General features: G+C 40.9%; 1 protein-coding gene across 1 annotated transcript in view; it reads right to left on the bottom strand.

The window, feature by feature from the left end:
- Nucleotides 1–281: 281 nt before the first annotated feature.
- Nucleotides 282–13,497, bottom strand: part of LOC139474684 (ras-related and estrogen-regulated growth inhibitor-like) — a 51,025-nt gene continuing 37,809 nt past the window's right edge. Inside the window, exons 3-4 of the mRNA XM_071257779.1 lie at nucleotides 2,791–2,864; nucleotides 282–2,498 (exon numbers count right to left, since the gene is read on the bottom strand). Of these exons, the coding sequence (XP_071113880.1) occupies nucleotides 2,070–2,498; nucleotides 2,791–2,864 (503 nt within the window). The 3' untranslated portion in view covers nucleotides 282–2,069. The remainder of the gene's footprint in view (nucleotides 2,499–2,790; nucleotides 2,865–13,497) is intronic.

Raw genomic sequence — 13,497 nt, 5'->3', positions numbered from 1 at the left:
TGATTAGCTGAATATCCTTTTCCAAGATTCCTCTGTTTCATGGAATCAAGGAATGCCCCAGCATCGGGAAGAACTGGCAGTGGTCTTGTACAGCTTTCGAGCAGGGGACGTGGGTATCTTCGCATTTATCAAAATGATATCAATATCACATGTAGGTATTAAAAATGATATCACTATCATATGTAGATATTCAACAAGATTTATGGACCTTATTCCATGTATGTAGTGTATAGTTATGATTCTCAAACAGTACCCCCCACCCCCCCCCTCCTCCTCCTCCCCCAATCGTTCAGTAGCCAGCTTGTCGTTGTAGCTTACGTTGTCATACCCGATGTTGACATCGTACTTTCTTTACAGTTCGACTCGCTTGCGATCATTCGTGACAGCTCGTGTTATTCCGGGACAAGCCGAATAGCGACTCGTACCCCTCTCGTTGACATTTTGATGCGACTGGGTTCCGTCTAAGCGCATAACTAAAAGAAGTGTCAACTCGTTGCGTAACGATTCACGTATATTTCCCCCATATGTCTTATATATTCCAAATGCTATTGAAAACACATGGGAACTTTATATCATATTATACAGAAATACATGTAACTGTACTCCTGGGTATAGACAGATGTAAATCAAAAATTATTCCTGAGGGATTATTTGACGCCATGTGTTTGGTTTGTCTTCTTGCAGGTTACGGAAAGGGGCGAGTGGGGACAAATGGTTTTTGATTCCATGTGTAACACGTCTGATACCAAGTGAAGCGGGTCATTATGAAGCCTGCATTCTGAGTGAGTGAGTGAGAGAGTTGGGTTTAACGCCGCTTTTAACAGTATTCCAGTTATATCGCGGCGTGTCAGCTTAATGTGGGAGGAAAGCCTGAAGTGATGCAGGTCTCAGACGTTTACCACTTCGGCGAAACCCACGAGCACGGGTATGGTGCTGACAAACCTAGAAACATAATCGGGGCGAACCGGGATTCGAACCCACAATCATAAGTTTCTGGTGTGCCCAAGGGACGCAACTCTGCACAGCGAATCGCGGCGCCTTAAACGACTGGGCCACCCGTGCCCCCCCTGCAATCTGAACATACCTTTCACATAGATATTAATTGAAACATGCTGTGAGTGGTACATGCTTTTTTAGTTATTAAACATAAATAACAACACAATGAACACGTGTTTACTTTAAAGTAGTCATGTCATACTGACTGCAACATACACTCAACATCTACCTTCTATTACATGGGTTAACTTGCAGGTGTACATATACTGATGGAAAGTCGCCGTATGGCTGAAATAATGCCGATGCGACGTTAAATTTTAACTCCCCTCCGATGGAAAGGAATAAGGTAACAATGAAACATATTTGAAATAGCGCATACAAATTCAACACGTCAGAATCAAATGTTGACATGTGTTTGTATCCATCGTTTCCAACGTGCATTTGGCAGTTAAGACTGGGAACCCATGACAGCATGTCATTTTACTGTGTCTGAAACCATGTGTTCCCGTATGTATTTCCATCAGTACAGGTTTCACATGACTGCACATTATTGAACGCAAATTACGAAACCGTCAGAATCATAGAAGTTTCTTTCGTTTCTTAAGCTTTGAGAATCTGTGAATTTTTGAGAAAGTGAGACTTTCCCCCCACAGTGAGAATAGCTAAATAGGGTTGTTTGAACATCATAAAATCTCCACAAAAACCTAAAAAAAATTGTCTTGAAATGAGGCGTCGATTACGGCGATCAAACAATCAATTTTGATATGCACTTACGGTAAAGTACATATTCCTGTGATAACAGTCAATACAGGTATGAAAATGCAAATGGCCGGAGTGGAGTAGTGATAAAGTATGTAAAAAACCCGACCATTAATCAGACAGCAATTCTCACATGTCTTCAACACTGAAAAGCAAACAGGCAACTTAAAACAACACATAACAGTTTACACAATTTGCCAACACATAAATACACGCCTAAATAAAAAAAAAACTCCGTTCATGTCTCCATTTATGAATTATTGCACATGGCGCCAAGGAAGTCTGTTGCATAAATGGTGGCACTTCGTTTTCCTTCAAAACGTATCACTCCTGCTCCTAACGATCCTCTTCTTAAAAGCCTTCTTCATGTTGTAGAGTCGCGAGCGTTTCTCGAGGCCGGAAACGGCAGCAGTGAGACCTTTCACAAATTCCCTCTTCATCTGACAAAGTAGTTCCTCCATTGTCTCATTCACAGCTTGAAATCCCTCCGCGACAGAGAGTTCGTATTTTGGGCAGTCCATTTCTCCCGCCAATCCAAGTCCTTCGTCTTCCGTCACTGCACGTGCAGTAAGTAGGTCAGATTTATTGGCGACCAATACGATTGGAGTATCTTGACCTCTGACCTTAAAAAGCCAGTCTTTTAGTTTCGTAGCTTCTTGAAAACTCTGGCGGTCGGTTACAGAATACAGCAACACAAACCCGTCGCCCCATCTCAGATGTTTTTCTAGAGTTTCTTCCGGCATCTGGAAGTATCATATTTAATTTTCTTAAAAAGTTCATTTATGTAAATTACTCGTCAGTGTCTTAACGGAACATGTCACTAATTGGCGAGAGAGAGAGAGAGAGAGAGAGAGAGAGAGAGAGAGAGAGAGAGAGATGTCACCAACCACATGTTTACAGACTCGGAGGAGTGTTGACCATTTACTCACTCCGCAAAGATTTAATCATAAACTATACCGAAGCCTTGGAGAAACGTTTAACTTAAAATGTTGTTTTGGTCATAATCTTAAATTTCTATCTTGGTGACGTCCGTACCAGCGATGCTGTGTCGAGGATCTCCAGGGTCAGCTCGTCGCGGGGGGCGGCTATCTTGTGCGTGTACATCATCTCTGGAATGTAAGATGGACGTATTAATCAAACATTGCCTTTTTATTTATCAGTAGTTTTAATGGTAGCCTCGAGGTTAAAACCTTCACTTATCAGGCCAAAGACCCGGGTTCAATTCTCCAATGTTTAAAGATCAGTGATCCCCGCTGTATTATTAATATATGGCATAACACCGCACCCACTCACCATTGGTGACTGAGCTAGCTCTTCGATATAGCGTTGTTTACTCTCTGTATATATGAAAACATGACATGAGGACAGTACTATTAAAAGGGTGTGTGGACACTTTTACGTCATTTTGAGTAATATTGACTACATTATGTGAGGATCGAACCCGGACCTTCCTTACGACAAGCAAATACACTCGCCACTGGGCTACCCTTTCCAAACTAAACCATGGTGGTTGTGATTGTCATGCTTTAGAAGAGTGAAGTGGTCGGGAGTAAGTCATGGCTGTGAACTAAAATAACTATATGGGGATTGAGTGTCTACAACGGTGGAGCTTCCGGGCAACGCCACGGAGGGTCCGGGAACATCCGGGTGAATGCTACAACATACTAAAGTGTATTCTATACAATTGAGTTCTTGTATTCATTATGATAAAATGCAATTAGTAAGGGTGCCAACGCCCTTCTCCCCTGAATCGCGAATACCCACTATTTTTCTCTCACTGCTCGCCTCAGAATCCCGAATACTATTTAACACAAATCTCAAAAGTATTGAAAAAAAGTGGATGCGATAGAAACTTTAATTACTGAAAAAGATATCGAAAAAACAATATATAGGAAGACAATATTTACATACACCACTATTCATTTTTAAATGTTGAATCTCATCTTCCCGAGGCAAGAGAGTTAACTGACTTTAAACGTCCAGTATCCACCCTTACAGAACTAGGCTGGAATTCCTGGGCTCGATCGTCGCGCCACCAGTGGCTATTACCAGTTATGTCCCTTCTAAGCCTCTCCTATGGACCAATCAGATTCCATCTCTCGTATCAATTGCGTTTGCTTCACACAAAATGGTGGCGCCCAGTCAGGACGATCTGATCGATAATAAAGTTCTATATCGTGATAATACGGGTCTTACATCGCGAAATGTATCAAATCACATGATCACCTTGATTAAAAACATGAAAAGATTTGGAAAATATCTGCTGACAACGAGTTGGCTGTGCACATGCTTTGCAAATCCTGCAATCGACGGAAATATGACGACAGTTTACGAACCGGATTTCGATTTCGGTGCGCGATTTTGATTGTACTATGCATAGACTCGTTAGCCCAACCAAAATGTAACTCAGTAATACCAGCCTAGTTCGGCAAGGGTGGAAACTGGACATGTATAGTCAGTTAACTCTCTTGCCTTGGGAAGATGGTTGAATCTGCGAAACAAATACGTTTATATTTTATTCGAACTGTCATAGTTGTAAAATTGGTCATTTTGTCCTCAATATTTATATAATAGCTAACTGTGGTAATAGTCTTTATTGTGTTATATTAAGTTAAATGTAAGGTGCTGTATTCAATCAGTCTCACATGTGAAGGTAGCAGCTATCTAGAAAATTACATAACATCCTTGGAGCATGGTCAGTATTATCTATCTGTAAGTGTCTCAGCCTCCATCGCAATGAGCACTTGTCACACGTTTGCTGATACGTCCAACTCATATCAATATTTTCGGACTACTTCATCAATTATTATTCAACTTAAGTGGACATCACTGGGTCAAACTTCTTAGGCAAGCCTTAATCCCTATTCTCGGCGCACGAACTCAAATTTTCTTATCAAGCTGATAATTGAACATGCAGTAAATTCGTGACCATTCAAGGTGTCTAGAGTATGTATACTGGCTAGCCCCGGGGGTACCTCACTGTCGAGAAATCCCCAATAAAGGAGCTAGCCATAGACACTTTGTTTGGTTTCTTTGAAGGTAAGTCATGTTCACTTTACTATTTCTCTAAAGTTATAAGTAAAATTGTTTTATAATTTGTATCGTATATAGAGCAATATTATCAGCTGTAAAGGTGTTTAATCTTATGTTATTGACCGCGTATAAGTGCAAATATATTAAGTGGGTTGTATCTATTTAACGGACTTATCTGTCAAATGTATATGCGTTAGATTTAGACAAAACTATCGTTTAAGTATTAACTCCACAGTATAGCATATATTGAATATCAAACATGTTCCGAGTCGGAAATAAGATGTTAACATTCGGGTGTCGTGGTAGCAAGCTGTGTATTTTATCTGTTGATATTTGAGTGTGAGTTTGCTGCGGTGTTTAGATGAATTATAGATATGTCCTTCAAGTATAACATATACCAGCATAAAACAATGAATGATATATTCTCAGAAGTACAGCCAACGCATGTTGTTAGTTATATTTAAATCTGCGTACATTCGATACCGATATTGGGTTTAACTAGGTTTATACGTGAATAAGACACACCTTATGGCAGTCCGATTTAGCAAGGCATAATCATAATTAGGAGTGGCTGAAAATAAGTATCACATAAGATTATGTAAGCTTTGATCACAGGTATCTTTGTAGACTGACTTTAATATTGTTATTTGTGATTGGTTATTTTATCACTTAGCCCATGATACATTCGTATATCATGACATTTACACTCTTATGTATAATCATTGTTTAATATCACGCACTATTGTGATAACTGCTTCTTTTATGGAAACTGTAAATGTTCTATATGACTTTGTACTTTAAATGTAAACATATTTCTTATTTTAGATGTGAATTGACTGTCGAGAAATCCCCAATAAAGGAGCTGGCCATAGACACTTTGTTTGGTTTCTTTGAAGGTGGTGCCCGATCCCGAGCTAATTCCCCAAGGCTAATTCTAGATAGTGTGACGGTTTGAATACGAAAGTGTCAAACCATCATAGAACTAACGCGGTGGTTGTAACTTCGTCTTAGAAGTATACATTGTAAATTTGCTTATTTAAAAAAAAATGTCACGCCGAAGACACGGTTTGATTCCCGACATGGATACAATGTGTGAATATCTGGTGTCCCCCGCCGTGATATTGCTTGCTTGAATATTGCTAAAAGCGGCGCAACTAACTCACTCCCAACTCTGTCACAAACACGTACAACACAACTAATTTTATTCAAAACTGACCTTGGCAATATAATCTGAAATTGCTACCAGAGTGTATTCATTCGCTAAACCATGGAATCAGAGACCATATCTATTATATGGTCTCTGATGGAATGTAGCGGAAACCGAAAACATCGGCAAAGGGATTGTTCCGTTGTACAACTGAGGCTGTCGTAAGGGCGTGTTTTGCGAGCAGTGCAAGTCGTAACACCAACCTATAAATTAACTCCCAGATGTCTTATGAAACCTCCCGGATGTTTCCGGATGCCCCCGGACGTTAAATAGTAGGACCCCTTAAAGCGTTCACCTGCTATGTCGTGGCCCAGGTTCGATTCCCCACATGGGTACAAATTGATTATGATCCCCAGTCGTGATATTGCTAAAAGCGACGTTAATCCACCCTACTTACTCCTAGGCAAACTCGTTCGTAGCCCCCCCCCCCCCCCCCTTTGAAATACCATGTCATCGCTGAACCATGCTATTGTCTAAAGTAAAACCCATAGGTGCAGGTGTGCGCTAGAGTGGCACCCGCGGAATGCTAGACTTCGTATCACCAACCTTTCTCTCACGGTACTGATACCCAGACATCATAACCCATCTATAAATATCAGACTTTTCAAAGTAATTTTAGCACCTGTCAGATATTCTTGGCGTCCTGCACGTGGTTGTTTGTCTCAGTTCTCCGAATCCCCAGTCCGCTTTTACACGCATGAGATGAATATTGCTCAACGTTTCCCAAGGAGGTATCTAAAACAACATTCCCCCTAGGATTTCCGGAGTAAAATACTCCCCCATTATCGATGTGTGACGTCTTGCGTTATCCATCTCTACGTCGTCGATCTTTGTCCATAGCGTCAGCAGTTTCGCCGACTGGGTTTCTTGATTCTTGATTTGTTAGCACCATGTTTGTTGAGTTTTTCCAAAGTTATAAACGTCTAAGTCCTGCATAACTTCGAGCTTTCCTCCAACATGTTCACACGATGTCATATAAACTTAAATGCTAGTACATGCAAGTCACTCGATACAGTTCGAGGTATATTCTCGACTGATAACAGTGAAACCTGTAGTTCGGAAACCTCAATATCTGGAGGATTACTTTTGAGAACGTCCACAGATATTCACATGAAAATTACTTCAAACCTTAACATTGTTACTCCGAATACTTTCACTTGTAATGGTACCGTCCGAATTAACGAGTTTTCAATTTACTCCGACGACTCTTTGCAAAACTTCCTTTGTCAGAGTTGCGTCCCTTGGATTTTTGGGTCCGCAGATTTGAATGTGAAACAGGCCTGCTATATAAACTAGATACAGTTCAAGGAAATGCCACCAAGTTTTCAACTTTTCATGCACTAGCGACAAGGCTTACTATTTTCTAATATATTCATTCGAAATAGATAATTCGTTGATAGTAAGTTCTCCCTTGACACAACCCCACCTTCCTTCAAGTGTTTCGTTTCCAAAGAAAATACATCTTTGATACACATTGCCGGATATATATTTTTTTGCTTCGAAAATCTTAGCGGAGATTTGCAAATTTGGTTAATTTCATGGATTTTTTCAAGTTTGTTTATTTCCTCGCGTGGAGGCATTTTTCTTTTTGTGATTACATCCTTTGCTAAGTGAAAACTTGAAGAGAGATGATAAGAGCAAGATAAAATCTGTCCATTTCCAAATAACAAACAGTCGTGCCAGTCTTCTGGAATTACGTCATAATGTCTATCTTGATTACGTTAGGGGAGGTTTTACTACAACATTTATCTTGGAAACTTATAAACTCCATGTCCCTTGGTAATACCTGAGGTTATTTTCGGCCTGCACATACCTTTTTTCATGAAACAGTGACAGACCTCAAGGCCGGCAATAAAATTTCCCCCGTTTTAATACGTAATTTCATTTTTTAATCGAAATTGACAATGAAACGGAGATGTAAAGGTTTTGCAATCAAAATGTTTTTGCCCCAAGTCGATTAGACCGCCTCCGTGGTATAGTGGCAGACCGTCCGGTGTTTGATCCCCGACCGCGTCATACCAAAAGACGTTAAAAGGTGGTACTTGTTGTTACCCTGGCTGGGGCTCGACATTAAGGGGCTAAAATATGGACTGGTCGGCTCGGAGTCAGTATACTGTGCCTGAGTGGGGCATTCATGTTAAACTGCGGCACGGTACCTAACTGGGCTAGCACTATAAAATCGGCATCAGTCCGGACTAAAACAAGCAGCCACACACACACACGTGCATGCACGTCGCTATATCAGTGCATCATTCTTGAACGCGATGTAAATCCCCACTTCACCTCACCCAAGTTGATTAAATGGAATTATAGTATCTACGACAGTCGACTTTCCTCCCACATTTAGCTAATATGCCTTTATGCAACAGAAATAACTCAATCACTAAACGACTAAAATGCGCTGCGCTGCGCTGCCCATGGTTTTGAGGCATTCGCTTCTGTCAAGGATGTCAACCGTGTGATAGACCAGATTTCTTTGAAATCGACACGTTTTATTGAAGCGAAACGATTCTTAATTAACATTTAGTTGAGGATGCATGAAATTTACGACCTGAAGTTGCGACCAACAGCAACTACATGAACATCCAAAAGCTTCTTAAACACGAAAAAGCATCTTAATTTTTCAACGAAATTATTTTGTTTTCTAAGCATTGCACTATTTTTGAAAGTATCTATTGCTACGGCAATTACCGTTAGACTAGTGCCGCATTGGCTGCTGCAACCCCGAAGTCGAATACGTCATCGACGACTGCGCAGCAAATACTGTAAATACAATATATGCAGCAACTACGTATATCACTACTTACACCAACAACTACATCTTCAACATCATCAGCTAATACTATAGCTACTACATCAACTACAACATACATCTGCGACTTCTCACACTTCAACGACACCAATCCTCACTACTATTACGTCCTACCGCCTCTGTGTTTCAGTGGTAGAGCGTTCGCCCGGAGAGCGAAAGGTCCGCGGTTAGATCCCGGCCACGTCATACCAAATGACGTTAAAAGATGGTACTTTTTGTTACCCTGCCTGGCGCTCGGCATTAATAAGAGGCCACAAGGATTGGTTGCTCGGAGCCAGTATACTGTGTCTGAGTGGGGTATTCATGTTAGACTGCGGTATGGTGCCTTAGTGGTCTAAGACTATTAAATCGGCATTAGTACAAGCAGCCAGAGACACACACGCGCTCACACACTCACACACACGTGCATGCACGTCGATATATAAGTGCAATAATTGCGAGGTTTAACTCCATTTCACCTCACCTCACTCTTACATGAAGATGTGCTGCTGCATAAACGGCGACCACGCTGGTCTGTTATTGCATGTCCGCCTTTCATCAAAGTGTCTATTTGCTGCCTTCACTTCCTGCACATGACGTAAACAGGATGCACGTGCATTTTCCCTCTATTGTCAAGCGGTGACGTCAACAATTTAGTGTTTTCGAGTACGCAAATGTTTATTCAGCGTAAACAGGCCCAAGCCCGCGTGGTGTGATGTGGTCGAACTTAGTTAAATAAAAGCGACAAAACCCTGTCCATATTCAAAAGATTATCTCTGCCAATAGAGGGGTCGATTGTACGATTCCGACCACATCATAGGCATGTGTTTATGTATCACTATCAAACAGTGATGATACTAAGTGTTCGCAAAAAGGTGAGCGTATCCTGCCCCACCAGTGACACCCGTCACAAACACATGCAACGGCAAGTCAACTGTTCACCTGAAAAATCGAGAACATATGGGACAAGTCAGAATAGGAAACTGCATCGGACATCGTTTTTGTCACTGATGCGTTAAATTAGGAAATGTCCTCCACATGTCTTCCATAAAACTGTTTAAAAGCTTTACTGAGGCCTTCAATAACTTCTGAGCAAGAGTCTTTGGTAGAAAGAGCATGCTCGATTGTAACACCCTCCTCGCTTTTATCAAATTCAAGTTCTTTATTAAGTTTGCTACCAAACAGAATTTGTTTGAAAAACAGTTGGAATAACAAAGAGTCACCTTTCAATAACAACGGTGGAGTAGCCTAGTGGTTAAAGCGTTCGCTCGTCACGCCGAAGACCCGAGTTCGATTCCCGACATGGGTACATTGTGTGAAGCCCATTTCTGGTGTACGCTGGGTAAAATTTATCTTCAGCAACCAATGATTGCCGCGAAAGGCGACTATGCGACGCTGACTTGGTTGATGCATGTCATCGTATCCCAATTTCGTGGATCGATGCTCATGATGTCAATCATTGGATTGTCTAGTGCAGACTCTAATATTTACAGATCGCCATCATATATCTGAAATTTTGCTGTGTGCGGCATTAAACAACAAACAAACAAAGTAACGCAATTGGGATATGGTGACAGGCAGTCAGCCAAGTCACCGAGCTGGTCGCCTGTTCAATTTTCACAGTCGCATTTTGCGACAAGCTAGGTTGCTGCATTCTGACCAACTCGTGCCATTCCGAAAAGCCGAAGGGTTGTAGGTCACGAAAACATGCAAGTGGTGACGAATGAGTTTGTTGGAGACCAGTATTACTGGGAATTTCCACAGTTTTTTTGAGACAATGACCTCATTGACCAATTTAACTGTTTTCGTTGTCATAACCTTTTAGAAAATTAATGTTTTTCAACTTCTTTCCCTATTTTTCATGACGAACGCAGATAATGAAATTTGCTTTTCAGTTCCAATACCCTCGTCAAAAACGCATTTTAAGGTGCAAATTATTCACCTGCGAATACCATTTGACTAAATATAGACACCGACAGCATTATGACAGTGGAAAAACGATTTCTAAACCGTGTTTTAAATTCACTTATTACCGTTCCGTCAGGTTGATAGATAGTATGTCAAACCTCGCCGTAACATAGACCAACAGTCACCGCCTGCAAATTAAATATAGCCCATTCTTCTGAAATCCGTACGAGAAATCCGTGCAAAGCGAAATTCTCGAAGTCTGATTGTTAAGCAACTAGTTCGTCGAACCATTACACAACAGAACCCTGCTATATTCCCAGTTATATAACCCAGATGCTGCTGAAATTAAACTCCTTTGCTTTTTTGGAGGATCGAACGACGCTGTGATATTTCCGAGAGGCATGATTGCGTTACAAAAGATGTGGAAGATTAAAGAAGTTGTCTGGAAAGTGTATTCTGCTCTTCGCGCGAGGATAATATAGCGCAGGGGGTCACGTGCTGTCAATTATCCTCGGAGCAGGTGCAGTTGCCGGTTTTATTAATGAGGGGAGTGTTTTGTGTTTCGCGCGTGGCACTTTCTTGTGAATAATAAATCATTCATGATTACTGATCATTAATCACAGATGAAAATTGACAACCATATGTATGTAATTGATGTAAGATGCTTGCCGGTTAATTCTGGTCAAATTGACGTCAAGAGTGAATTATTTTAATATGTGTTGATGCGTTCATATAGCAGAGCGTTTGTTGTTTAACGCCACACTCGGCAATATTCCATCTATATGACGATGGGCTGTAAATAATCGAATCTGACCCAGACAATCCAGTGATCGATATTGTGAGCAACGATCCACGTCGTGGGGGTACGATGACAGGCTATCAACCGAGTCACCGAGTCTGACCACCCGATCCATTTGGCCACCCCTTTCGACCCGCACAGGTTGCTTGGGACCACTTCTAGACTGGAATCCTCAATTTATTGCTCATAGAACAATACAATTAGTGAATATTTTGATGGTTTTCGAAATCTCTCGCCGATTTCAAACATTCTTACATATATGTTTGTATGTTTGTTAATAACGCCGCACTCAGCAGTAGCCCTGTTATATAGAGGCTTGGACAGATGATCCAGTGAGTGACATCATGAGCATCGATCCACGCAATTCGAACACGATGACATACACCAACCAAATCACCGAGCGTGACCACCCGATCCCGTTAGTCGCCTCTTACGACACGCATAATCCCCTCTTAACGACCATGGGTTGCTGAAGGCAAGGGATGCGGTTTACAAAGGTAATCGTATTATCAATACTATGTACAACATCTGTTGCATCTGATTTCCTGACCTGCTCTTAGATTTGGCTCTGAACACTGTCAAATATATATAAAAATATATATGACAAAATGTTATCAAAAAGGTATTATTGTACTTTCAGCTTATTGTATGCGCAAGTAGCAGGGCTTGGAGTTATCCGCAGATGACACTCCTACCTTGTCAGCTCGCTGACAGGGGTTAACCTCTTAGGTCACGTGGACAAGGCGTCCGACGCCGGATCACAAGGTCTGTGATGCGAATCCCATGACGGGACTCGGAAACTTTATGGCCGCTACACGCAGTAGAATTACAATTATATCAAACTGATTTTTTGAAACGATTTATATTTAAGACCACTTACAAAGCAAAAGACTGAAAATAGCCTACATGTATGTTCAAATATTGTGAACAATGTCTCCGTTAGGGATCAGAGTACATTCAAATATCATACTCACCTCCCGAAGTACATCTGACTATATTAACTGAGTATAGAAGTCCAGTTTCCACCCTTGTCGAAATAGGCTGGAATCATGGAGTTGTATTTTGGCTGGACAAATGAGTCCATAACGAAATCAACATCCGGTTCGTAAACTGCCGTTCAGATTGCAGGATTTGCAAAGTATGTGTACGGTGAACTCGGTGTCAACATATATTTTCCTAATCATTTCATGTTTTCAATTAAGGTGCTGAAGCGATCTGGTGCACTTTGCAAGTTAGGACCCGTTCTATTACAATATAAATCTTAATTATCGGTCAGATCATTTTGCTTCAATGCAAATGCAAGTAATATGAGAGGTGGAATCTTGATTGGTCAATAGGAGGGACAGAGAAGGGACATCACTCGTAATAGACACTGGTGGCGCTACTAGCGAGCCCAGAAATTCAAGCCAAGTTCGGCAAGGGTGGAAACTGTCATTTTTATAATACAAACAGTCAGTTATAACCCCCTTGCCTCGGTGAGATGCCGAAGTACAGCAAATCTCGTGTTCATAAAAAACAGGGGACAAATTTGATACAAAAGGCATGAAATAACATATCCATATCCCATTAAGGCATTACAAACACGTGTGAACGGCTGACTCAAAAATTAACCCTGGAATACGGTGGCCCATAAGGGACATGGAGTCTGTTTTTCAATATTTTGATGTTTCACTTACTTTTATCGTAACCTTTTGCAAATTAACACAATTTGTCATACAAATATGTGATAAATCATGTATAAAAACAACCGAAAACATGGAAAATGTACTTTCAAGTAGCTATTGAGTCGCTGAAATGTGAAGCGAAAATGTCAAAAACTAAAATGAAACCACAGAAAACTATTTCCAGCGCGGTGATAATATTTCCACCGCGGTAGAAATATTATCACCGCGGTGGAAATAGTTTTCTGTATTTTCATTTTAGTTTTTGACATTTTCGTTTTGGTTTTTGACATATTCGTTTTGGTTTTTGACATTTCCATTTTGGTTTTGACATTTTCGCTTC

This window comes from Haliotis cracherodii, unplaced genomic scaffold, assembly GCF_022045235.1.
Source record: "Haliotis cracherodii isolate W230 unplaced genomic scaffold, xgHalCrac1.p SCAF_3, whole genome shotgun sequence".
In the NCBI taxonomy this organism is placed as follows: Eukaryota; Metazoa; Mollusca; class Gastropoda; order Lepetellida; family Haliotidae; genus Haliotis; species Haliotis cracherodii.
This window is presented reverse-complemented; position numbering and strand designations above follow the sequence as displayed.